Source organism: Trachemys scripta, chromosome 6, assembly GCF_013100865.1.
Source record: "Trachemys scripta elegans isolate TJP31775 chromosome 6, CAS_Tse_1.0, whole genome shotgun sequence".
In the NCBI taxonomy this organism is placed as follows: Eukaryota; Metazoa; Chordata; order Testudines; family Emydidae; genus Trachemys; species Trachemys scripta.
In genome coordinates this window covers 86,979,998-87,007,901 of record NC_048303.1, presented here as the reverse complement: position 1 = coordinate 87,007,901, position 27,904 = coordinate 86,979,998, and the positions used below count along the sequence as shown (strand labels likewise).

The 27,904-nt window shown below is 39.2% G+C and overlaps 1 protein-coding gene across 5 annotated transcripts; it reads right to left on the bottom strand.

The window, feature by feature from the left end:
- Positions 1 to 1,632: 1,632 nt before the first annotated feature.
- Positions 1,633 to 27,897, bottom strand: HNRNPK (heterogeneous nuclear ribonucleoprotein K). Of its 5 annotated transcripts, none has more exons than XM_034774280.1 (17): positions 27,762 to 27,897; positions 24,833 to 24,907; positions 24,642 to 24,724; positions 23,626 to 23,723; positions 21,874 to 21,930; positions 20,321 to 20,364; positions 19,252 to 19,324; positions 18,552 to 18,665; positions 17,128 to 17,256; positions 15,908 to 16,215; positions 15,690 to 15,744; positions 5,900 to 5,950; positions 4,488 to 4,544; positions 3,678 to 3,699; positions 3,518 to 3,600; positions 2,915 to 3,084; positions 1,633 to 2,161 (listed from the first exon to the last, which is right to left on the bottom strand). In XM_034774280.1, the coding sequence occupies exons 3-17, from the start codon at positions 24,688 to 24,690 to the stop codon at positions 2,128 to 2,130; spliced, it is 1,344 nt and encodes a 447-aa protein (XP_034630171.1). In that variant the 5' UTR covers positions 24,691 to 24,724; positions 24,833 to 24,907; positions 27,762 to 27,897; the 3' UTR covers positions 1,633 to 2,127. The 5 variants fall into 5 exon arrangements, with proteins under 5 accessions (XP_034630171.1, XP_034630173.1, XP_034630172.1 ...); XM_034774282.1 differs by having other exon boundaries at positions 1,633 to 2,101; XM_034774281.1 differs by lacking the exon at positions 27,762 to 27,897 and adding an exon at positions 27,426 to 27,556.
- Positions 27,898 to 27,904: the final 7 nt, after the last annotated feature.

Sequence of the window (27,904 nt, the reverse complement as noted above, 5' to 3'; positions counted from 1 at the left end):
AAGGGGCTAGATTAGCCAACTGGCTTTCTTTGTACCATTGCTAGAAGTCTAGATTTAATTCAGCTTATATGGAAAAACATGTGTGCCACTAAACGTTGTCCTATAGAGAACAGGACAACTGTAGAATTTCAAATATAGCAGTTTTGTAATGGACTTGACATTCTGCATGTATTATCATATTTATAGTGGCTCAGTATAGCCTAAACACTGATTCTTAAGTGGGACAAAGGTAAGCGGCCCACTGACAACTGAACTTCCCTTCTCCCCCCCCCCATAGCTAATTAAAATACCTTTACCTCTTCATCACAAAAAGTATAGGCAGCTCAACATCAGAACAAAAAGTTACAGGAAAAATGAGAAGAGGCTCCAAATACCTTCATTGTGGTAGTTTGTATTTAAACTAACTTTCACATACAAATCGTGAAAGATACATGGATACCATCAGCATGCCATAAGGAACTCCCAGTGAAAGCAAACAGCCCTGGGTTTTGAAGCAGGAAAAGGTTGCAATTTGTTATTCTTACAACTGTTGAAATTGACCGTATAGTACAGCCAACTTACTTTTGCTAGCGTTCAAATAGTCTTATGTGCATTTTAACCTTTCATATGCAACTTTTCAACTGTAATGTATTAGTATTAAGCAGCTCTTTTAACTTACATACCCCACCACTTTCTAAACTACTAATGTTTTAATATAGATTTTAATGAGGAAGCTGACAATTTCATTTCCTCTATAAAAATAGCTTTACTAGATCTTACTTAAGCTAGAGCAATGTGTAAGAACATCTTCACCTTTCCTGCATCAGTGTTGTCGATAGCTGATTGGGATGGTGGCTGAAGTGAAATGTCCCAGGAATCAAAACAAGCATCCACACAAACTGGATTTATCAGATCTAGCTATGTGTAAGGTGGGTGGTTTTTTTCCCCCCCATTTATTTTTATTTAGGAAGTGAAATTAAAACTTGTAAACTATCAATACAAATGCCAAGGTACATGAGATATGCAGAGGTACTTTTATCATTTTTTGAATTTCTCACAAATGTTTCCTACATAATCCAACATTCAACAGGGAAACAATACAAGTGTTTCATGTAAGCCTGTATACAATGAAAAACCAGGATATTTTTACAAGTTACAGAGTATCAAATTGCCAATTCTTTAAAAATGTCTACCTCATTCAATTGAAAGATGTGAAATCAAAATGTATTTATTAGAGGTACACCATCTTTCATCTCTATAACAGTGTTATTTGATACAGCAAGGCTGTCAATGACCAGACTTCAGGTGGAATCTATCATTGTAACTCAGATATCACAAAGTTTTAAAGATTTTATTCACATACAGTTAGTAATATAGACAAATGTGCTGCAAATCAAGTAAATAGGGGCAAACACTTGCAATAAACCCAAACCTAACCCAACTTTTGCATATGTTGCAATTTATTCCCAAGCAGCAAAGCTTTGAACCATGGTATTTTCACCAATACACTTTAATTTGCCAAAACACAAGTCTATATCAGAAGCAGAAGAACTTAACAGCAATTTTCAATTACAATTTCTTGAGGGGGGGCCCCAAAAAGAGAATCAATTTTAGATATTACCTTCATGAATATCTAAAAAAATGACAACCAAGTATAGATTCACTAAATTTATTTTAAAAATCATAAAACATTTCTTACAAAAGAGTATTACATTCTGCACACTGCTCTGAATGGATGCCAGGAACATGTGGACTACTAATATTTTCCCCCTTCAAAAAAAAAAAAAAATACAGTGTACATAAAGCAGGGTGTTCACAATAGTTACAGAAAAACATTACAGAATACCACCAACTAACAAAAATAAAAACCACTCTCTCTGCTGCTGTTTCAAAATTCCAATGTTAGTCTCGCGCGCCACCCTGTTTCCCCCCCCAAATATTTGTAAGGAACTAAAACATTACATCTGGTGGACAGCAAAGCTTTCACTACACCTCAAATGCAGAACACCTATGAAGCAGAGGAATGTTGGCTTTTTAAACAGAAGCAGATAAAAAAAAAAGATGCAGGACTCCTTCAGTTCTTCACTAGTCTTAGAAAAACTTTCCAGAATACTGCTTCACACTATAAAAAAGAAAAAATATCTTGCATTAGAATCCTTCAACATCTGCATACTGCTTCACACTATAAAAGAAAAAGAAAAAAAAAGCATGTATTAGAATGGTTGAACATACATTTTGCATCAATATTTACACACATTTTTAAAAAAAATCGAAATTACAAGTTCTCAAAACACTTGCATATTTTTAAAGACTAAAGATTTAATTCACATTTAAGCATTAGTACTCTGAAGTCCAACATTCAAGTCAATTATCACAAAATACTTACTAGTTAGCCAACATGTTAATACAGAAAAATTAAGCAAATTAAATCTAAAGCTGTTAATATTTGGCAGAAAAGACAAGGTAATGCCAGTAAGGTGTGAAATGCTGCATTAACAGCACCAATCGTTTTCAACTTGTCCTGTAGAGGCATGGCCTGTGCCATATGGCAGACTGCGATTTGTTGTCGATTTAGTTATCTAAAAACAACAAAATCACTAGTCTTCCACACAGAACTAGACCAACATCCACTGAAATCTTCTATATTTTCTACAGGCTCTATATAATTTATTAGAAGTAGTTTTTGCAGCAGTTTTCACCAGAGAAATGAGAGGACTGCTTGGTTAAGGCGTCTTCCAGCAAGATTAGTTTTGAGGGCGTCTTCATTTTAGTAAGAATGGAGAACAAAAGAGAATAAAGGCAAAACTACCAAGTGTAGAAGTCAGGTCCTAATATAGATATTTTTAAAATCCTGCCTTCTAAAAGCTACATCATATAAATAGAGAAGAAGAGCTTTAGAATTTAGTGGGAGTGCAACATTAAAACTTCAACTTGCCTGTTCTGCAGTAAATACTGTGCATTCTGTATCTGATCCTGTGTGCCTGTAATAGTTATTATCCGGTCTTCTGAGCCTTCTAAAGGTTCATCAATTTTGATTGAAGCCCCTGATTCATGACGTATTTGTTTGATCCTCTGACCTCCTTTCCCAATAATAGATCCAGCCAACTAGGAAAAAAAAAAAAAAGTCAGTCATTTACATTTTAATATAAAATTTCTCTGTAAAAGCAGTTACAAAATACAAGGTATTACTCTCAGTAGTTTCTATGATTTTTAAGAGTGCCAATGGAAATTGCTCCCTTGTAGCCACGATTTGTTTGCAGCATTTGTGAGAAATAGTCAAATTGACTAAGCAAAAAATCAAGCTGACTAGTCTATTTTCATTGCTCAAGATCAGTAAAATACTAAACTTTTACTATTAATTATTTTTGTAAAACGGACAAAATGAACATCCAATAAGCGAAGAGTGGCAGTTTGGAAAAATGTGTACAGTATAGAAAGAAAAAGGTAAGCATCTGAAATATTTTTGGTTCATTTATACAATCTGGGGAAGATGTTTTAGAGAGCTATTACAAAATTACAAAAAGAATAAAATACTTACATCTTTGGGAATCGTTACTTGTGTTGTGATGATGGGTCCACCGAGATCACCATATGATCCACGACCCCCTGCATAAGAATAGTCTGATTTAAACGTATGCATCAAGTCCTTATAATACTAAACAATAAATCATGCGTAAAATCTATAAATATGAACTTACCATATCCAGACCCACCCTCAAACTATAGGAAAAAAGAAAAAGGCTTAGTGTTCTTATTTAATGAAACAAACATTTAGATGAGACAAACTTTTGTAGCAAATGTACTTAGCACTCATTAAAGGTGCTGAATTGTTAACTCTGGGTGTATCTACATAGCAAACAAAAACCTATGGCTGGCCCATGCCAGCCGACTCGGACTCAGGCTGTGCGGTTGTTTCATTGTTCTGTAGATTTCCAGACTTGGGCTGGAGCCTGGAAGTCTAAAGAACAATGAAATAGCCCCACAGCACAAGCTCAAGTCAGCTGGCCTGGGCCAGCCGTGATTTTTTTCTTTGCTGTGTAGACATACCATCTGAAGACTAACCCCATTTTGTGCAAAAAAACCCACCACAGTGCCATAGAAGCATATACAGAAAGAAAATGATTGCTCTGCACAATCTTCCCAGCCCATGTACCTCAGCCCTACTCTGGAAGAAACATCTAGGAGTGAGATACATATTCAGATCCTTGGTATCATTGCTAAGTTAACAAAAGAATGTGAATAATGATATTTAGATATGCCACCAAGTGGACATCTCACAGTAGTGACCTACTGATCCAAGATCCGAACTTATGACTCAGAAATGAAAAGCTCACCATTTCAAAGCCACCTAAACGACTTGGTATGAGATAACAGCTCAAGTGCTCTAAAACTTTCTTTTGAGCCCGAATATGTGACTTTTATTGAGTCTGCAGATCATATCAACCCTCCTCTCACTCTACCTAGGTCTAGGCCAACGGTTCTCTGCTTGCAGCCCAATTGGCACATACCTGTAACCCATGTGACTCCATGTAGCCCATAGAGAACTGCATATGAGAACCACTGGTCTAGGCAAAATCAAGTGGCAATTGTAAGGCAATGCTTTAAGAAGGTTAGCCCCAATATAATGTGCCCCCCAATAGCCATAGCCGCCCCCCCTCCCCAATCCAGGGTAGAAAAGTGTTAAAAAGAATCAGAGCACATGATCAGTGCAGAAAACTGTCACTACTCCCATGGAACTTCACTTGATGATGTCTACAGTGCTTCTTCACTTTAATCAGGAAGATTGGATAATTAAGTGCATAAACATATTTTAACCGATTCCTCTAATTTATCACGTGTAACCTCTTACCCCCTTTTTTAATGTGTAAAACTAACTAGATATGGATACTTATTAAAATTCAAATTATAATTCAGCAAATTAGTCAGAAATATGGGAACATGCAGAATTGTTATTGGTTTGCAGAGTTGCTCCTTAAAATAATCTCGCATTTACCTGCTACCTCTGGTCCTTTTTGAGAACTATGCCAAAAAGGAAGCTATTTAGAACCAAATGTTCAGTTAATCATCTGTTCCTAAGCAACAAATAATGGTGTAATCATGTTACTTAGCAATAGAGTTATCAATGCAATATAACAGAACTTACAGTGGAACACAAAAAGAGGAGAATGAAGCCACTATACAGGGCTTCATTCAAAACGATGATTTTATATTTTATCTGTACACTCAAATAGTACAAAGGCTATAGACCAAACAATGCATAACTGATAAGATGCTTATCCATAAGTGTATGTAATAACCCAATTTTAACAGTTTCATAATTAAAATTTAGCATGATAAACCCAATAAAATATTTAGCTTCTTACCAAGAACTCGTTAGAGTACATTGCCTCAGCAGATACACAGTGGGATACAAGCACAAACAGTGCTGTTGTAATGGAAATTTCTGCAAAGCAGCAAGTGATGTGGTGGTAGAGTAATAGCATCTCATGGATCAAATGTTAGGACTAAAAAAAGGGGCAAAATGGGAGAGTGGATCTAAAGAGGCAAGATATTGAAATAACAATAGAATCTTTTTACCATTATCTCCTTTGACAAAGCTTCTGCACATTTGTACTCTGGGATATTAATTGGTAGTACAATTCCCAGGAGAAAGCCTAGCAACCGCAGCATTTGCTCTCAAGAAACGGGAATGCCAAATGAAGTATATGCCTGATGAATCTGTAGCCAAAGCACTAAATGGCAGGTTTCTATAATTTCATAGTACTACACAAGCCTGTCATGGGCTATACCTAAACTGAAGAATTGCCTAATGTCCTTCTCATTGTCTGAGGAGGACATCCTTAACCGGCTAAAAAGGCACTCCCTCAGAAGCAGTTTTAATAGCAGACCAAAATAAAAAGGAAAGAAGGAGTTCACTCACCAATTCTGGTGGTTGTATGTCATCACAGGCGTCCACATGACATTGCATCATCTTGTGAGACAGGACATGGTAAAGGGAAAGAATGGGGAAAAGAGAAATGTATCTGAGTCCATGTCCTCACGCAGACCTATAGCTAACCAAGCGAAGGTGTGCGTGTACAAACACGCACGGTGGAGATGTGTAGGGGAATACCCTTGTACTCCCAACCACCTGCCCCAGTACAGAGTACTGAAAAGGGAGAAGGAACCAAAAGGGCCATTTCGTTTCCTCTAAATTCTGGCCAGTTGCAGGGCTTCCTCCCTTTTATTTTTGGAAGGGGGAGCTTGAAATGGCTCATCATCACTCATTCTCTGCCCTTTGGATGGGACAGATTTTCCCGTTAAGGATGCAAAAGACAAATAGGGTACTCTGAGTTAGCTTTACCACTTATTGGCAGAAGTTACCCCCAAGCACCAAACCCTCATGCTTACTTCAGATTCCTCTACCTGATGAAACCTCATTTCAATAGTGAGTGAAGAATAATGAAGAGTGGGAAGCTAAGGCGCGCTCTCCTTTTTGCAGAGTGGGAATTGTACTTCTTCCTTACTTTAGTATCCCTACTCATGGAGACAAGATAGGTGAGGTAATATTTTATTGGGCCAGCTTCTGTTGGTGAAAGAGACACGCTTTAGATCTTACACAGAGTTCTTCAGGACCTGCTGTTTCACCAAAGGTGGTCAAGTTAAAGGTATTATCTCACCCACCTTGTCTCTCCATTATCCTGACCCAACATGGCTACAACACTGCAAACAATGGAAGATATCCCCATTCAGAATTGTTTCACTTGTGCTGAAGGTGTAACCTACTCTCCCTTCTCTCCACTTATGGACTATGTTCCTGACCTTGAGATTCACATAAAACATCTATTGTCAAAAGCTTCAGTTGTTATCTCTGAGTTGTGTTTTACACACAAGTGCTGCTTGTGGCTCCACAGCTAAGTCTGAGTACTTAAAGTAGGGCTAATACCACTGCGTTACAGCCTTACAGCACAACCTTCCTGAAATTACAGCACTCTTTGGGCACAGAATAAACTTCCTAAAATGCTGGAAATAAACCCATAAATTAGTTTCAGTTAACGGGTTATTTAAGATGTCCAGTACTCAAAAGTTACATCACATATGTCCCAAGTGATCTTAACTGAACATACAGACCCATCAACAGTTACAAATAACTGAAGTCTCATACACTGGCTACATTTAAAAAAAAAAATTTTTTTTTAAAGGAATAATCATACATTTTTGCCATTATTTTTCGACTTGAAAGGTTCCTCCTTCAGCAAAGCCTCACCAATAATTTTCCACAAAAAACTGCTTGTTACCCTGTGTTTTAGGGCAAATATTAAGCATCTGTACCATGGAATCAATATCCAGAGAGTGGCTACACTAATGTTTAACATGTTAAACTTGACTTAGTTGGCAATTAACTCACTGACGGTTAAATAAAAAAATCTGTTTCTGATAAAACCCAATGTAAGTGAAGCTGCCATCAACAAAATGACTTATTTGAAAATGACCACCATTTCCCATTACTCCCAATGGGATTGGTGGCACCCTACAGTGGCTGTCAGGGGCTACCATCTTCCCCTAGGGCAGCTTGACATCATCCACACTGGGAGCAACGGAAGGCTGTGACCATTCTGAAAGTGAGTATTTGCTCTGCTGAAGGAGAAACGTTCAGTAATGGGGTGGGGGTGGGGAGAAAAAGCTACCTGTTGCACCAGGTCTACTCATCAGCAATAGCAAGTGGACATTTGTGGGTGGTCTAAGAAAATTTGGGGGTACTGGCGGGAAGGGGGGGGAACTGGTGTGCATGTATGGAAGGAGGAGAAAATTAGGGGATATGCATAGGGAAGCGTGAAGATCAGGAATTGGGGTATCTGACAATATACGCAGGCTGCTTTGCGTCCATCTACACTTACACAAAGCAGACCAATCACGATAGTGAATTTTGCTTTAAAAAAAAAAGTGACATCTTATCTTCAAATGATTAGAAATATCACATGGTAATAAACCTGTCAAACTGGAGTTAAGGTTTGAGTACAAATCAATAATGTAACAACCAATAACGTCAAAAAAAATCCAAATATGTTATACTATGCAGCAAAAGCATCCCAAAATAACATTAATTCCATCCTGTCGTGACACCATTCAACCACAATACATTTATTAGTGTGTAAGTGTTTGCAGTTCCAGATTAAATTAAACAGATTTTTAAGTGTTCAGGGATGTTTCCCCTCTCCTCTCTTGGCATCATTGCAGGGTAGAATAGAGCAGGCCTTTAAAGCAATTAAGGTTAACAAGTTTTGATTTCTTTTGATTTAAAGAATTTGAATTTCCTGGATTTGTAACATTTGGATTTGGGATAATTACAACACCCTTGTAATGCTTTCACCATTATGATAATGATATGTACTCAACTTTAACAATAGTTTAATGGAGTTTTTAATTTGGAAATATACACTTATGGAAAAAACTTGAACCTGTGTTTAGAGATTAGCTATTAGGATACTGATACTTTTATCAAAATGCTAGAAATGTTCTCCCCTCTGCCACCTGCATTTGTGGAAATCTGCACACTGCCCATTTTAGAATCTCCCCTCCCACTCTTTATAGATAAATTACACCATGTTAAATATAAGGAAATAAATCTTCTCTTTTCCTTTCTTTGATATGTTTCCTAAGAGAGATTTAAAGAATAAGGAAGATAAAGAAAACAACTATGTGTTATCTACTACAGGGCCAGCTGTCAAGGAAGTAATGTCTTTTTTAATCAATCCCTTTCCATTCCTCTCATGTAGCTACTGTGCAAGTTTCAAATCTACTGGTACCTCCAGTTTGTTTGAATTATCCCAGTAAATTAACTTAAGTACACCTCTACCCCGATATAACGTGACCTGATATAACACAATTTGGATATAGCGCGGTAAAGCAGTGCTGGGGGGTGGGGGGTTTTGCTGTGCACTCCGGTGGATCAAAGCAAGTTCAATATAACGCGGTAAGATTTCTTTGGCTCCCAAGGACAGCGTTATATCAAGGTACAGGTGTAGTAAACACTGCTTTTTGTTTTAGGATTTTTTTTTTTTTTTTTTTTTAAACACAATGTACAATTATTCTGTGGAACTCTCTGCTATAAATCACCATCAAGGCCAAGAAATTAGCAGGATTAAAGAATTAGACATTTCTATGAACAAGAGTATCCAGAGTAATAGTAAACACATTAAAAAACCAAAAGCCCCAGTCCCTCCACCCCCATAAATCCTCATGTTTTAGGGCTTAAAACCAGTCTCAAATTACTGGTAACAGAAGGAAACTTTCCCTGGGGCAGGTTATCCCCTAATTGCAGTTTCTTGCAGCATCTTCCTCTGAATCATCTGGTACTAGTCCTTGTTGGCAAGAGGCTAGAAGACCATATGGACCACTAGCCTGACCCAGTAAGGTAATTCCTATATTCCTAATAAGCTACCCATTAAGTGTGTTTATAATTGTTTTAATTAGAACATTGCACTTTTTGCAGCTTAAGGTGAAGCAACATGGAAATGGAAAAACTCATTTACTGTCCAGAAAGACAACAGCTTCAGTATTTATATCAGATTTCCTTAGAAGTTTTTTTCTTTTAGTAAATGAATTTAATTGTGTATAACCTTCAATGTCAACCATCCGTTTGTGCAGATATTGCTAATATTTATTTATGAAACATTATGTGCCAACAGTGGTTTTTCCCTTTTTATTTTTAAACATCAGAAATCTCTGCCTGAGATTTCTTAAAGATTTAGTATTACAGTGAATTTTGATCTTATTTGCTTTTGTATGTGCTTCATCTGGTTGATAATTAACATTTTCTAAAATCTAATAAACTATTAAGACATACAATGACACAGCTTCTGAATGAGCAGAACAGAAACAGCAGCTAAATTATAAATCTGGAAACATGTTTCACTTTGAAATGGAGATTGACTTCTTAGGTTTGCAATTCCCAGCTGCACATAATTCATGTAATCCATTCTATAAAAGTTTTTGGGAAAAAATTGGTTTGAAGGCAACTATTTATCTAGCCTGGACTAGATTCAAATCCAATGTCTAGCAATATATAGTTCTAGCTCTTATCTGAGAAAATAGACTTGAATATTCCAATCTAACGTATTTTAAGTGAGGAGAACCAAAAGTTAAAAAACACCAACAACTTTTCCTTTTTCAGGATCTGAAAGATTTGTAACGATTCTTAACTGTCAGACAAAGTTCATAACCGAAACTGAAAAGATCTCAAACTACCAAATCTATTTGCCTTCAGTCTGGATAGAAAATCTAATAGTTCTAAGACAAGAGAGCTGGGACTACTGCAGGAAATGTTGACACCAAAAGTGCTGAGCACAAGTTGGGGATAAGAGAATAACAGGACTCACGCTGGTAACAGGAAAAAAGTGGCAGAGAAAAACAAGCACTCCTGTGTGCTTCACTGCCATCCAGCCACGTGGCAGCTGAATGCCGGATCTTTTCCTGTCTTATCAGGATAATGTTGTGCTGCCTTTTGAGTCATTACAGTTATATAAACGTGATCCTACTTTCTGAAAATGGCCTTTACTAGAGTCCTTCAGGGACTATATTCATATTGGTTCTGCTGAGACTCAGACATTCTGCCAGAGAATTGTCCTTTCCTGTTAAGTGAAGGCAGATGGGAAGATCTTATGCTTTATGTATCACTACTCCTACAGGCTCTGTCTCCAATCAGGAGCAGCATCTTTATATTTCACACAGAACCATACTTCCCAAAACACACATGTACAGTTGAGGTTGCTGGGACATTAGAATTTTTGCTGCCCTAAGAACAGCAAATGGATTCAATCGGTTTTGGGGAAGCAGCATTCTAGGCAGAGTATATGTGATCATAAAAGTGAATTAAGCTTGTAATATGAGGGAACAGAAAAAAAGTGAACTGATTTCTGTAGCTGTTTTAAGATAAGAAGATGCATTCTCAAATCTTGAGACTTCTGTTCTGCGAGCAACTCTTAGGGCTAGTCTACACTGGGGGGGAGAGGAGATCGATCTAAGATACGCAACTTCAGCTATGTGAATAGCATAGCTGAAGTTTAAGTATCTAAGATCGAATTATCTGGGGTCCACATGGCGCAGGATCGATGGCCGCGCTACCGCTGCTCGTGGAGTTCCAGAGTTGACGGTGAGCGCATTCGGGGATCAATATATTGTGTCTTAACGAGACGCGATATATCAATCCCAGATAAATCTACTGCTACCCGCTGACACGGCGGGTAGTGAAGACGTACCAGAAGGTCACCAAACAATCAAAGGACACCCAATAAAAGTTGGCTTGAATGGGACACAGTGGACTTTCTAGGTTTATTCCATGTTTGAGTCCATAATAAAGAACATTACTATGTGAAGAGAATATTTTGAAGAGATTGTGCTTCAATCACTCCAGAAGTCTTTTCAGACACAGATCAAAATATGAAAATCAGTCTTGAGAACATGAAATTGGAAGTTGTCAAATGGAAGGCAATATCATCTGGTATTTGCATCTGTTGATTAGTTCAGTTTCTGAAGATGCAGGAGTAGAAAACTCTTTCACAATTACAAGAGGAAACTCTTCCCTTCAATACTTCTGAGAAATTTCTACTTCCCTGTTACATAAGGATAGTAACTTCCTGCCATAGCAGGTTGTGAAGTATCAAAGAGTTGGATAAGGATGGAGTGCAACTGGATCACATAGCTTTCTTGAACTCTAACATCACAGATCAGTATTCTCAACTTTATGTTACATGGAAGAGCTACAGAGAGAAGAAAAAGGCATGTCTCATCAAACTTACTGCTTTCTTTGAGGTTCCAGACTGAGCCAACAGAGTAGAGAACAATACCTTAGATCAGTGTTACCTCAGTGATTCATCTCCCTGGTGCCCAAAATGAGCTTTGATATACACTTTCCACATGCCCTCAACAAGTCTTAAGAAGAGGAAACCTGAAATTTGTTGTGACAGTGGATGACTACTGTGAATGTTTCTTTCTGAATCAAGACTGACAGCCTGAACAGCGAAGCTGTTGGTGTAGTTTTGTTTTAGTGAAGGGGTCCAACCTTCAATGGACATACATCTCTACCCCAATATAAAGCAACCCAATATAACATGAATTCGGATATAACACGACAAATCAGCACTCAGGGGAGGGGGGGAGGGGCGCTCCAGCCGATCAAAGCAAGTTCGATATAACAGTGTCACCTATAACACGTTAAGATTTTTTGGCTCCCAAGGACAGCGTTATATCGAAGTAGAGGTGTATTTTCATACCAGCTAGGAGCCCCGAGGACTCCACTTGTGCATGTCTATACAGATTTAGCAGGTAACCACAGCCTTTGCAGCTATGATCACTCAACACTGTCGATGAATATGCACTGAAATTTTGCAAGAGGATATTTAGCTTTCTTAAAAATCAAACAGAAAATATTACAGATATAATTATGCCTGGGAGAAAATTTGTAAGAAAAGAATGACCTGAAAAATGGCAAAACTTAATGCCTAGTAGCCAACTAAGCCTTTCTTCCTAATTTCCTTTGCTCCAGATTTTTCTGCAGATATGGAGAACAAAGAACCAGGAATGGGACAGAGAAAGGAATATGCAAAAGCCTTGCTAGAGGATTTGATGCAGATTATTCAGATTCTTCACCACAGGCGTTATGGATACAGGGGTGAACCAAAGACATAGCAGATTTCAGTAATCTGTCACTAAGAAGCAAAGACAGTATTGTTCTGACAAGATTCCAAACCAGACTGTACATTTAAGTCTTTTCTTGAGTTAAAGACACTTCCAACTCCAGATTTTCTGACACCCTGATCAAGAAGCCTTAAAACTACCCTCAAGTCACCACCACTTAATGTTGGAGCAATGGAAAGAAATGCTCAAAGACTGACAGTTTATGCTCAACCTTGCCTTATGATCACTAATCCAGTGATCAGACATCGTGAACAGGTCAATTCTAACGTTTATACAAGAAAAAATGATCGAATAAGGTAAAGAATCAATATCACAGAGTTTCTAGGAGTCGAGAGAGAAAATACCCCAGGCTTCTCTGTGAACTCTTCAATCCTCACGCTCTAGACAACAGAGACGATTATCTTATAGAAAAAGTAACTTTTGTCAGGGTAGACGGACTAGAAATCTCTCTATGGACTTCTCTTGTCCCCTAAAGTTCATCAGGTCGCCTTGTGACCATGAAACAAATGGGCTGTATTGACAGAATCTGACAAACTGCGAAGGACAAGAGAAGTTAATGGAAAATAGCTGTGAGAGCACATATTTACTAGCAAAATTCAAAATCACTGGTAAAAATCACAAGTCTATTTTTTCCTAACGTAAACAAGGATCTAGATGAGGGGTTCTCACAACTCATTTTTGGTGGCCTCAGAGTGCGGCCACCAACTCTTGCTGGTGGCCGCTCTGACAATTTTCCCTAAAATACTTAATTAACTTTAGAAAAAACAAATATGCACATGTACATGTCCAAATCATTAACATTTATCTATATAGGGTTTTTTGTTGTTGCGCACTCAATAATACAAATAATGTACAGTTGTCTCTATTCTTTACTGGACCAAAAGAGAATAGAAACATAAATAAGGTGCTTTGAACATTTTTGTCTTTTTTCTTGTTGTTTCTTTTGCTTTTTTGGGTTGCTGGTTTGGGGTTTTTTTAAACTTGTTAGCTATAAGTAAGTCTGCCGTGAAAAGTGGTATTTGTATGTTTGTTAGTATCACTTTTCACAGCAGACTTACTCAGCCCCAGCAAGCCTGGGGCCAAATTAAGCCCCGGATGGTGAGGTGGGTTCAGAGGCAGCAGGGGCCAGAGGTGATAGGGGGGTGGGGGCAAGCTCAGGGACAGAGCCCGCCACCATACAGCCAGGGAACGGAATCCAAAACCCCACACACAGGGGACAAGGCCTGGGGACAGAGCCCGAAGCCCCGTGGCTGGAGCCTGCCATCCGCCACCCTAGCTTAACCCCACCACTCCCGGGAAGGTGGGGAACTCACTAACTGCCTGCCTGCTCCTCCAACTTGTGTCTCCCCAGAAGGAGGCAGGGCCCTGGGGAGGGGCCGCTGCTGATGACCGCATTTGAGAAATGCTGAACTAGATGTTTGTGGGTACATTTAGAGACAGAAGGCATAGAAAAGCCATTTGTGAAACATCAAATTTATAAATTCTGATTGGAGTACAGATTGAGTTGAAATCCAGGTACCTCTGGAATTTACCTGAACTCTCAATCTAGAGAAAAAAAGAATCAAGTGAAGAACATGAGTGATAAGATATTCAAGGTAACTGGGGGCAGGTGACAATCTGCAGAAAAGTGGAAACTGACATCTGAGACTTGCACTGGGGGCCAAATGTGCAGTACCTGCAGCACGATCCAACAACACTAGAATAGAAAGCAGCAAACCATCTGAATACTCATATTTGGCTTGCCTTTTAACTCAAAATCATTCTTCTCTCAAACGATGGCCCCAACTTTAAGTCAGGGTAGCACTCCATCACTTTTTCTGAAGCCACAATGGTAAGTTCCAGAAGCTTCAGAATACACAAAGATCCAATAGCTTTAGATCTTAACATCTTAGATATTTTTCTATGAAAAGCACTTTTAGACAAGATGTGCACAGCACTACGTGGGCAGAACTTCTCCTGCTGACATAGCCACCACTGTTCGTTTAGGTGGGTTTATTATGTTGACAAGTCAGCATAGTGGCTACACGAGTGATCATGCAGCTGCACTGCTGTAAGCTTGCCAGTGTAGACATGGCTTAACAGTGTCTCAGCTATCTACAAGATCCAACACACTGTTTAGCTTGGGTAGTTAGCACATATTCAAGATGAAGTGGCCTATTAGCACCCATGTGGTCATAGGACAAAAAGGCGAGGTAGTGTAGCCATGCCCTCAAGTCTCCACTTGCAGATGCAGAGCGCTGGGAGTTAAACCAGCCTTCAGAGACTGCAGCTGGGAAAACGCTGCCGTGTTTACACTGTCAGCTGCAAACACACTGGTGTGGCCACATTAGTAGCTCTTGCATCGCCACAAAGAGCAGTGCATTGTGGTGGCTATCCCAGCATACAAGTGGCTGCAACATGCCTTTCAAATGGGGGGGAAGGGGGGAGAGCGGAGTGCGACAGGGAGTGTGTTGTGTGTATGTAGGGGGGAGGGAAGTGTTTTTTTGGGGTGCTGAGAGTGTGTCAGCATGCTGTCTTGTAAGTTCAGACAGCAGCAAACACCCCCCCCCCTTCACACACTCACAGCAGCAGCATTCCACAGTAATGGTTGCTTTGTCACGGGCAGATAAGCATGCTGGGCTGTCAGAAACGGAGCTTTGAAAAGGCATATCCACATTCTTGCAGCGGATTGCAAAACAATGACAAGAATGGCCACTCGACTTCAGGAGATTATGCAGTAATGCAACACCTTGTTCACACTGATGCCCAGGCGATTCAGCCAGGGCACACCCTGAAACGGATAGAGCACCACAGCTGACAATAGCAGGAAAACAAGCTGGCTAAGGCAGTGGTGTATGCCCCTTGTAGCTTCAGTCCTAAATGTCCCTTTCCATGAGGGAACTGTGAAGTGTTCCTTTTGCACTGTTCTGATGGGCCCCTGCTTGCTAGAACATTGAGAAACAAAAGCAGCTATTTGAAGAGGCAATTTTGAAAGAGAACAAATAAGGTTTTTTCGTGACCACATGGTAAATTACAATACAAATTAAAATCCTTACCATTCCATCGTAACGGTCTCCAGGTCTGCCCCTCCGGTCATAAGACATAAGATCTCTACAATGAAGAAAAACAAAATAAAACTGGTGTAATTTACGTATTTTCACTTATGTAAGGTCACATTTTAGTTCAAAATCACTAACTCAATTTGATAATCTGCAACGAACACAGGAAACAACAAATTCTACTCAATTTTATAGGTCTTTGCACAACAACTCACCCGCCACGAGGAGGCGGAGGAGGAGGAAGAGGAAGATTACGTGCTCTGCTACCACCTCTGCCACCACGACCTGGAGGAGGAGGAGGGGGTCCTCTGCGAGGGCTCATGTCATCATAATCTCTTCTTGATGGTGGCATGGGACGCCCACCACGACCAGGAGGCATTCGATCAAAGCCTCCCCTTCCACGCATTGGAAATCCTACCGGACGTCCCCTTCTATCATCAAACATCATTGTGAAGCCACCATAGTCATATGTTTCATCATAGAAATTGGGATCATACGGCTGTGCCCGTCCTTTGATTGGAGACTAATTAAAAAGTAAAGACAGTTCGCATTTGACTGTTAAAATTAATAAACCTCAGTATAATACACAAAAGTATAAAACAATACCACCAATTTAAAAAGAGTTTGAAAATTATCCCTGTACACTTTGATAAGTATCATGTTTGTGAAGAGTACATCTAGCAACCCTGGCATGTCCTCACTTTATCCACAGAACAGGAACAGAAGAGGCAGTACGAGCATGAACTTCCCTATTAGGCAATGTCTACGCTACCACTTATGTCAGCAAAATTTTAAGTCGCTCAGGGGTGTGAATATTCCACCCCACTGAAAAACAAATTATGCCGGCATAAGCGCTAGTGTGCACAGCATCATGTCGTCAGGAGAGCTTCTCCCGCTGCTTACTGAGGGTGGATTAATTATGCCAACAGGAGAGATCTCTTCCGTTGGCACAGAGCCTCTACATGAGAGCTCTTCCAGTGGCGCAGCTGAATTTCAATGCTGCACTGCTGTAAGCTGTCAGGTGTAGACAACAGCCTTAATATGCTTCCTATGAAGTTCTACTCTGCTGGAGACACTACTCAAGGATCAGAGAGTAATTCAGTTTCTGTGCCCATTCTTTTCTGATTTTATTCCATCCCGGACTCCCCTTATATCATTCAGTATACAAGAGAAGGGGACCAATGCCTTTTTTGTAGAAATACTGCCTTTTTAAAAAAAAAATTGTAAAAAGACAATGTTTTCTAGAATTAGCCTGAAAACTTATTTAACACAGGACATCAGTAGCCAAATAGTAAACTTTTGGTTATAATTTCCATATGCTAGAATAGAAATGGAATCCTGAAGACTGAAGTGTCATGCACCTATCTTGAAAACATCTAGGCCCCTCATAAACAAAATACTGATCTTTTAATAAATTAATCTAAAAACAGGTTACCTCTGATATAAGATCCAGGATGATCTTGATGCATTCCACAACTCTATCAGGCTTTCCACCAATAAGCACTACTCTGTCCGTGGAATGAGGACAGCACTCTTGAAAAAGTTTAATGGTGGTCTGAGTGTTCTGTTAAAAAAAAGAAACGTTTCAACTAGAAGTACTTAAGCACAACTTCAATAGCTTATGAAGAAAACTAACAAAAAAGCCAACAATATCTCTCTCTCTGTGTCTATATATATTATATACACACACACACACACACACACAAAAATAAAAGAGATATGGTCAACTTAACCTAGTCAATTAAAATTCTTAGTAATTTCAGGTACATTTGGTTCCTGAGGTCCCCAGAAAACATCTGAAACCGATTCTGCACAACATTGTCAAATGCACAAACTGAAGGAGAAATTTTTTTCCTCTCATCTTTCAGTTATAGTAACCCAAGATTCATTTTAATGATAGGATAGATTTAACTTTTAATGTAGGTCATTGTCTAATGTGGTACAGAAATAATAAAGATCTTAGGCTGCCTATTTTGTTTTACAGTTGAAATATTAAATATTTGACTATTTTAGACAATACAAAACCCAAGTAATTAAGGTTATACCAATCTGTTTTGAAAAGCTAATGATGCATCTCAATTATTAATGGTTTAAAACGAAAGACTAAATATTAAATAATAGATCAATTTTATCAGTATATAAATTTAAAATCAGTGGACAAGAAAAATTTAATTTTTTTGTATATAAAAACCATTACACCAATTAAGAGAAAAGTCAGGGATTTAGGTATTATTGGTAAAAATTTGTTACTGAACAGCAGCTTGTGAAAAATATTAGAATCTTCTAAGCAACTATAATTTTACAGATTTGTAGGACTAGCTCTATCAGTATCAGGCTATTTTTCATAGCCTTCCAAAAGCTAGGTAAACATTTACTAAGTTATTTGACCCGACATAGCCTAAATTTTTTGTATTGGTGTCCATGCTATGCAACACAATATATAATGGTTATAAATACTGCATATTTATAAAATAAACAAAAATGTTAAGGACCTCTTCACAAGTTTCTACGATGGTTTTTTTTGGGGGGGGGGGGGGGGGAAGAGAGTGATCCAATTAGACGTCAACACAGTGCACTTTAGTGGACAGGATGGACCAAAAGTCCTAGGCTTTATCACCATCTGTCCCTGGCTCACTGTAGCCAATCCTACAATAAGCTATGTACAAGCAGACCCCTTCGCTAGCATGGAAATCTGATGTCAAGTCAGTTCTGAATAAGTCACATTGCCAGTGTAAAGATATAGCAGTCACTGACTGCACCTCCCCCCCATGCTGGAACCCACCTATAAATACAAAAGTAGTAAATAGCTTATAAGACCAAACTGGATAACGGGGGGGGGGGGGGGGGGGATTATGATACCTCTCGGAGTTCTTTGATTTTAGCACCCTTGACGCCAATAATTCCTCCTGCCAGACTTTGGTGAATCAACAGCCTTAGCTCGCAGTCAAAGTCACTTCCTTTGTAGTGCTGGTACTGTGGTAAAAGTTCATAGAAAATTTGTACACAAAAAAAGATCAGCAAAATATAGCACAAATCTTTCTTGTATAAATATTTAGCATAGGACTATTCTGATTCTTTCAGATCTTACAAACTTCTAAACAGATCTATAGCTGACCAACAAAGACTGAAATTTGTTTCTGTATTTGCTATGCTTTGACTACATAACCACTGAAGAACCATGCAGCACTGCATTGGGTCAAGATAGCATGTTGCAACATCAGAACCAGAGCAAGTAAAATGAAGCGTTTAGTTAGGAATGTTCTCAATGTCCATTTTTGCCTGATTATTGGAAGCATTTTAGTAGTTGTGAAGTATCAAATTCTTGTATGTTTGTAGCTCACGCTGACTTATGTTAAGCCTTAAGAATTTTTTTTCTGCGATTTGTGATAAAATCGAATCCAAAAACTGATCTCTTAAATTACTGATACTTACTGTCTAAGAGTTTGTAACACTTCCCTCAATTAAAAGAAGCTTAATTTACATATAAAGAACAACACAGACACAATTGTCATTTGATGTTTTACATTTCTGAAGATGCAAGTAGAAGAAAAAGGCGTACCTCTTCTAAAGTAGGGATAATTTTCTTCAAAATTTCTCCAATTGTTTCAATATCTGCACTTATACTCAATATGCTGTCAAAGGCCACAAGTGCCAGATAATAAAGAGAAGGTAAAAAAAAAAGTAGAAGTAAGTTTTGCATTCATAATCATAGAACTCAAACAACAAACTTACTACAGAGTAGAATTTACAGTATTCCCCATTTAAAATAAACCTGTTTACTGAATTTACAACACATGCATCTTTGTTTATGCCCAATATATACACATGATAAATTTAAGATTAGGTCTTGCAGAGGCAGAGAGAGCAAGAGACAGAGCAAAAGACAGAGCAAGAGAGAAAATGGGATTTTGGAAGGGCTCAGATTAAGTGGGCAAGAAACTGACGCAGAACTGAAAAGTCGAAGTGAATATTCGTGTTCCCCACCACCACTAATTTAGGATATCCTCGCTATTACATTGGTAAAACTGGCACACCACCTCATAGGAAGAGTGGGGATATGCAAGTGGTGAACATTATATTCGGAGTAAGGTTATGAGACCAGTTAGAAATTACTAATGGGGCTCTGCAAGAAAACAAATACAATGCAAGACAAAACAAAACAAAAGAACAAAAACAAAACAAACAAACAAAAAAAAAACCCCACCCCACAATAAAAAGACAAACACAAATAAATAAAAAGACAACACAAATGAGAAGTGAAGGGAAGTGAACCAGAGAGTTAGCATTTATTCAGAAAAAATTATGAACAGGCAATGTTGGGGGAGCAAGGTGGGCCACAAAGACAGAGCGAGAGACTATTTTGAAACAATTTGATTTACAATGCAGCGAATATGCAACACTTGAAGCTGTGCTCCTTCCATTGAAATAAAATTAGTGGATTGTTTGGGTGGGCAACTCACGTAAAAGTTCAGTGACAAAAAGACTTAATGGGGAAAATAAGACAGAAAACTTGAAAAAAACAATACACCGTCTATAAGGGGATACTATTTAATTATATAAAAGGCAGGTAATAAAATACATTTCTCTCTTTCTAATCAGGCAGTGAGGCATAAACTGTTGGGACATACCGCTCGGGGCCACTGCTGTCTGGGACTGAAACACTGGCATTGTACTGCATTGATCATTGGCGTTCGTGGATGTTGGCATTGGGCATGGGCATTCAATCGGAAGTTGTCAAGTATGGCACCCGTTTGGCAACGAGCACATTTTTGGGCATAGCCAACCAGGGTTTTCACATGGGCGTTCAGGGGCGGATGGGCCAACGTCATGATGGGCAACGCAGGGGCAAGTCGATCCAGTACATGGGCAACGGAGATATATGGCCAAAAAAACAAGGAGAGGGAAAAGGGGGAAAAGCAATAAATTTTAATTTAATACAAACTATACTCATTACTCTCAATTAATGAAACAAGATTAAGTTGTTCTGAAGACTAACACAATAACGGATTGCTACATTGACTGTGGCTTAACATTTATGGACCTTAAAATGAGTTACTTGATCTAACTATACTACTTTTTACTTTTAGCATACGATGTTTCAGTAGTAGGCTGGCTCATGAGGGTAGACACAAAACCTGTTGAGATTCAGATTACTGAAATCCTGGGCAAACTGGGAACGTTAATATTCCAGATAATGATATATAATATCTGGATTTGTTTTTTCCTTTAATAAAAACACTAGCTGCCAAAGAAGTCAGTTAATGTACATATGATTCCTGACCAATTTCAATTCTAGTTGGTGTTTATGAACTTCCAAGCACAATTTTTCAAGGAGTTCAGCTTACATATTTAAAATTTAAACAATCTAATGAAAAAGGTAGACCAATCTGATATCAACTGTGAAACGATATACTACCAAATACTGTGTTTAACAAAGTGTATTTCAAAAAAGAAAAACTGCTGAAATCATATCTGATGTCAAGAACAAGAGTGTAAACTAATGAAATTTCTTTTTAAGTGTTGTCAAGTTTTATAAACATTTTATAGAATTTATATTGAACATGTGTCTAATCACAAGAGTCAACCCACTATAAAATGTGAATAGTAGATAAATCATGATCATTTAAAATCTTCCAAGTTACAGAATAAAATGTTTCTATGCTGTTCTATACCCATATTTAAATCATGCAATCTTCTTAACATTAATGTCTTTGTGCTTCATGTGCAAGCTGTTAAAGTAAGAACAGATGGACAGTTTTAAAAAAGGAAGTTTAAAAAATATTCATCTATCATTGGGTTAAGCCAGCCACCTGCAATGGTTTTCAGTAATACTATAATTGATTCACACATATGGGAAATGGTGCAATTAAGGGTTTTAAGCTCTGTCAATATTTCTAATTAAGATGTTAACTCACTTGAAGTGTATAATTTAGTGGAATCCTGTTAAAACGCAAAGAGGTTTAATACAAACCTCCTCCAACATAACTCAATCTGGGTTTTAATTACAATATAAACTCAAAAACCTTGAGGTTATCTAGTCTAACAGTCATTACAAATGGCTTGTAACTAGACTACTGAGGTCTACAACTGATTTTCTCAATTTCTAGAAATGCATGTAATCAGGTTTAAATGCAGTGTTCTGAAAGAATCGTTAAATTAGTTCGAACTTTCAAATACTCACGTCTGTACGAAGTGCCTTAATATTTTTGCCACCTTTTCCAATCACTGCTCCAGCATTCTGAAAAAAAATTCAAAAATTACACAATGCCAATGCGAATTTTATTTTTTCCAAAGAGAAGTAAGTTTAAAAGTGACATTTACTTTTGCACCAGGTTGATTTTAGGATGCCTTTAAAGACATTTTTTTAAAAAGGGTTCAAATTAAATGACGGTGAAGAAACTGAGACAAGCTATGCAAACTGAAAAAAGGCTGATAGAGCTGCTAATGCTCAATTAAGAAAAAGCAAAATTTTGCAATCTAATCAAATTTCCATGTCAACTTTAAATTTCTGGGTGTTTCAGTCTGCATCACTACAATATCAAGATATAGTTCACCTCTGAAAAGTGACATTGGAGAAAAAATGCATTATGAGGTTCCACATTTCTTGTGTAGGTCAATGGCTTTCAGATTAAATCTGTTCAGTTTAAGAGGTTTATCCTCTTAATTGCCAGCACTATAAAATTTGACTTTTAGATTGTACAATGCTCCTTGACCACTACTTGTAATAGAGTGTCTACAGTCCAAGTGTTGCCCTTGATTACCCCTATGCAACTCCCAGTTCACATGTAGAATCCACCATGTTGTGTAAAGTTAAGAACGGTAAAAATCTTACTTCAACTAAAATAAAGTAGGTATAATTGAATACCTATAGAGAGATTTGCTGAGTAAGGTGATGCCAATTTAGACGGTCACTTTTCTGAGTAAGTCTGCATTTCAAGTTTTTGATTAGCAGAATAAATTTGCAACAGTCTATAAAATTGGTAGATGTTCAACTGGCAAATAAATGTATCAAACTAGGCTGTTACACTGACTGGTATATTAAAATCTCGATTACTATGCAGCAGGTTCTTGGAATACCACGTACAGTTAAAGAAACATAAATCCCAACACTAAAAACCCCAAACAGAATACTTTACTTCAGCAAAATGTAAAACCAAGCTGTGCCCAAATTTTGATGACTGTAGGGCAATTTCTGAGAGAACCAAGGAGTCAGCCAAAGCAAGATTATCACCTTCTGTCTCAGTGTCACAGATAAATATAGACACAGTGGGGGTAAATCCTAAACTAGAGTAAACTGACATATAAAAATGTACATCCACTGAGGAGCTACCCTGTATTCTTCCACACTGCTGTTTGTTTACTATGAGGGTAACTTTAAAACCAGCACTGTTGAAAACCAGAATTATAAAAATTCACAGGCATAATTTCCTCCCCCATATTTAAGTTCATGATCCCAATTTAACAATGTTCCCCGTACAGCCTTATTATCTGAGGTTAATGAATGATATTTGGGTTCAAATAAACAATATTTAGTGCAGGCCCAGAAAATAGCCTGCACTTTAGCTGTTATTGTTTAACTTCTTGGTTACTGGCTTAAAACGTGAGACCTTAAAATCAGTAAGGACTAATCCTTGTAAAATTACATTAAAAAAAAAATCACCTTTTCTCTGCAACATCCCATCACCACATTCAATATTCCAAACCAGTCAAGTTTCATTTGACTATTTTAAAAGATGAACTACACAGTATTGCTATTTCTGCTACAACACTACACATTAGTTCTCTCAGCAGAGTGAAAAATAAAGGTTTTCTTTACTTTTTTTAATAAACCTTCAACTAGAAACGCAAGCACCAAGATTATATGCTTTGCTATGATTGTCTACATAATTACAACAACACACTTTAAAGGGGCAACATATTTCAAGTATATTACTTTGCTCTGAAGCAGGATGCGCAGTTCTACCATTTCATCAGTGTTGCGAGATCTTTTGAAAGCCTGTTCTTCTTCCATATCTTCTGCAGGACGTTTTCCTATAGTTTCATAGGGAAGGAATGCAAACACTCATTTAGCTTTCTCTATGCCATATTCAAAACGTGTGCACTTCGACCACACGGATCAATGTTCTTGATTAAGCTTTCTGTCTGATTAAGCGGATACCAATGTCAAATCCATAAGCTGAATATACTGAATATCTGTAACAAAATAACTTACAATTCCAATACAAGAATTGTGGTAATTAAGATTCTTACAGAATGATGACCTTAATATTGCAATCATTTATAATCTATGAAGTACAGTTTAAACCAAAATGTTGGGTGTTTGTTGCTTTCATGAAATTTAGGACTCACGATTTATTAAGACAGCACTAGTGTCATCATGAGAACGTTTTAGAATTTACAAAATTCTCAAAAGATTAACACTAACATATCCAAAAGGTTGAAAGCAGTTTACCCCATTGCTGAGTACTACTGGAATAATTTGCAATGGAACAATTCAAATACTCTCTTCACAAGTTGGCATCAATTACTATGAAAATTGAATTATTGCTGCTGTTTTGAATTTTACCACTGATTAGAAGATCTTGAGTAAGCACTATGTGTAGCTCTTTTGTGCAAAATACTAAGTAAATAAAAGCGTACAACAATGATGCTGACTAGTACTTGCTTCTGTTGAATACAAATACGAGCTAAATAATGGATGGGTAATGAAACAATTTTTAAATCATTAGCTTTGACACTTATTTGATTAACAAAAACATGCAGTAATGCACTGACAAGATAGCCAACCAAACACACAGCACTGAATCAAAATTAAAAATGTAACATTATTGGACCATTAAGAAATTCTAAAGTGTCATAATCAATGCATAAGAGGTACTGCTACCTATGGTACTGAAAACATTCAGTACATCCAAGGTTTTATATATATAGTTCTTTTATAGAACTTACCATTTGTCTCTGTGTTGGTAAAGGTCTCCTCTTGCTGTTCAGTCTCCATCACTACCTTTTATTTTTAGACTGGTAAATGGAACCTGTTAAAGAATAAAAAGGCTAGCACAAGTACTCTTTACAGAAAAAAAATCAAACTGTGCATCTTGCTAAAAGGAACAATCAAAGAGACAACTGCTTCTAGAACTTACGATTATATATCCTTGCAGAGCAAAACTGAAGTGTTCTGGGCGGGATCAAAACCAACAGCCTATTGCTTCAGTAGCCTATGAAAACCAACATACATTAGTTTTAGTCTTGTTCATTTACAGTTATAGTCACAGTCTTGAACGAAAGCACATCGAAGTCGATGCATTAAGCTTTCACTGTTAACACTATTATCCAGTTTTTCTTTAGACTCAGACAGCATGAGGCCTTAACATAAAAAGGCCAACAACTGATTTTTCCCACTTCCAGTTAAAATGTAGTTACTGAAATATTGTTTTGCATTTGTTCATAATTTTCAGATTATGTTTAGCAGCATTTCAGTATTCACATTTTACTCAACAAATGGGAACTTCAAATTCTAAAATTAAATGAGCCAAATCAATCATTATTACACACAGTACACTAACACTTGCACTTCACACTTATGCAAATCTTATTTTGAGGAGTTTCCACAGTCTATCTGTAAATAGGAGAGTACTCAAGTACAACTACAAAAGCCAGTAACAATGTATTAGCCACATCAACTTGTTCTTAATAGGGCTTTTAACTGCAACATCAGCTATGAGTCGTTAGAATGATAAAATCTACCTGTAAACTTAGACAGGATGACTTTACTAAAAGCACTGCATTGTATAAACGTATTTTACCCTCATGTATACATATACAACGGCTATCAAACATTAAAAGCAGTTGAATGCATTCAAGTGTAAACTATACATTTGCCTGCTTGTGTAAGTCTGCATAAGAATGTTCAAAAATTGCATTGTCTGAAATCCTATGATAGATTTGAACAGTATTCTTTAAATCCCCATTTCAACTAAACACGTCAAAAAATAGATTTCCTAGGCTAACAAAAACTCCATGCTGGTTTAGAATTCTTGGTAGTCTCACCTTGAAGTTTGACTTAATATTGTTGATTAATTCAGGATAGTTAACATGTTTATGCAGACCAATGGGCACTACCCATAGTAATATTATAAAAGTTTGCATTATTCTAGAAACAAATATTTGGAGAGTGTCCAAACTAACCTTTGTAAATGTATATTAACTATCTGAAATTAACGCCACTATTAACTGGGGGAATAAAAAAAAAGTCTAGTGCAGACACATTTTCATTTCTGTATTTCTGCCACAATCGAGGAAAATAGTGAACTCCAGAAAGTTCAAATGGATTGTGAATATATATGCCCCTCGGGATGTAACCGTGACATTTCCGAGCCTTATTTACATTGCTACTAACACCACTAGGAAAGCCCAAAAACGTAGCCATTGATACGCCCCATATTTACTGAGCTGCTCAGAGACGGCTGGAATGCTCCCAAACGGGAGTGGTGTGTGGCTAATTCACGCTGGCTATAGTGCTAGGCTAGAAAATGGCGATTCAAAAGCATTATACGAATAAAGCAGCAAGTCATAAACACTGTACAAGAACCGATATTCGTTAGGGCAGTGGAAGGGAGATTAGAGTGCCTACAACGTGCCCTGTGCGGGTGTAACCCCTCTGCGCATCGGGACGGGAGGAGCTAGCGGAGATTGGCCACAACAGCCGCACCGCACGATGTGAAGTGGGGGAGGGTCGGCCGTCACCCCAACCTACTCGCCCAACAAACGGGACGGGACACTCGCTGTCTGAGAAGCAAGCAGCCCGCCGCAGGACTCGGCCGGTCCCGGTGTCGGCTCTGAGATAGCTGTCCCGCCCCCAACCCCCCCGCTGGCTGAGCCACCCAGCCTAATCCACCCGGGGGCCGCGTCGCGCTCAGAAGGGGAGGAAGAGGCCGACCGGCCGAGTTATATAATCTCTTCTTCTCCCCCCGAAATGACTCCGGATCTCCTCTCTTTCACGGCGGCAGTTCAGGGAGAAGAAATGGCGGCCGCTGTAATGGCGCCTACGCGCTGCTAGGCGGAGCCGGGAGCGGAAAAGCCACCACCACGCGGTCACACGGAGGCCTACTCCCTGGCTGCCCTGGCCGACACAAAAGAGGCGCCTGGGAGCCTCGCATCATGTCCTGCTCGGGCGGATAAAGGCCTCCCAGCGAGAAAGGAGCCCCCCGCCGCCACGATCGCCCTGTGGGAACCGAGGCCCAACCCGGATCCCACGGAAATCGACACAGGCCCTGCATAGGTCACAGGCCGCCGCGCAGATTAGATGCCTCTCCCCGATTGCGCGCCCTGATCCCACCCCAGCCAGCCCCCCACACCGTTAGCAAAACTAGCTCGCGGAGTTCAGCGCTTCTCCCATCCGCCATGGCCGACTGCGGTGGGAGGGGGGAGGCGTGTGCGGGGACACGGCGAGGGGGGCTACAATCCCTCAGGGCACTGACCCACTCAACCCACCCCAGCGAAGGGGGAGACTTCTGCCCCCGGGCAAAGGAGGCAGTGCCCTGGTGCGGGAAGGGAGCTGGAGCTGGCAACGTGACAGTGCAGGCCAAGGCCCGGTTACAACCAGGCCGCCCGCATCGCTGTGTCAAGAGACGGATTGGCGCAAGCGGGGCCCGACTTCATTTATAGCGGGAGGAGGAATCCCACGCGCTGCGATGTTCCCCCCTCCCCTCAGGGCCTCTCCTGGCTGCGTCTTACCGCGCTGCGCGCTCGCTGGTCCCCGGCAGCAACACACCAGCCGCCTGCCCCACCGACTCGAGTGTGAGAGAAAGGAGTGTGGAAAGGAGCAGCCCCCACCATCAACGCGCACACACAGAGCACTTTGAGCCTATTGGCTCAGCCTACAACCCAAGACGGCACGTCACGGCTCTATTGGCTAGTAGAGCTACCCATCGCGGCTAAAGGCGGTTCCCACTTAGCCCCGCCCTCCGTGGTAACTACGCAAATCGATTTGGGCCCGAAAACCGTAACAAAGGTGCCCGGCTTTATTCTCCGGTCGCTCCGTATCGCACCGGCATGTCGGACACCCTTTACCTGACAGGCAGGAGTCACGATAAAGGCGACGACAGCAACACGAACCAGCAGGCGGTGTAAGGGAGGCAAGAGCGACCTCCGTCGTGTGGAGAGAAAATGGCGTTTGTGAAAACTCCGCCTCCCTCGTCCGTCTCCGAGATGGG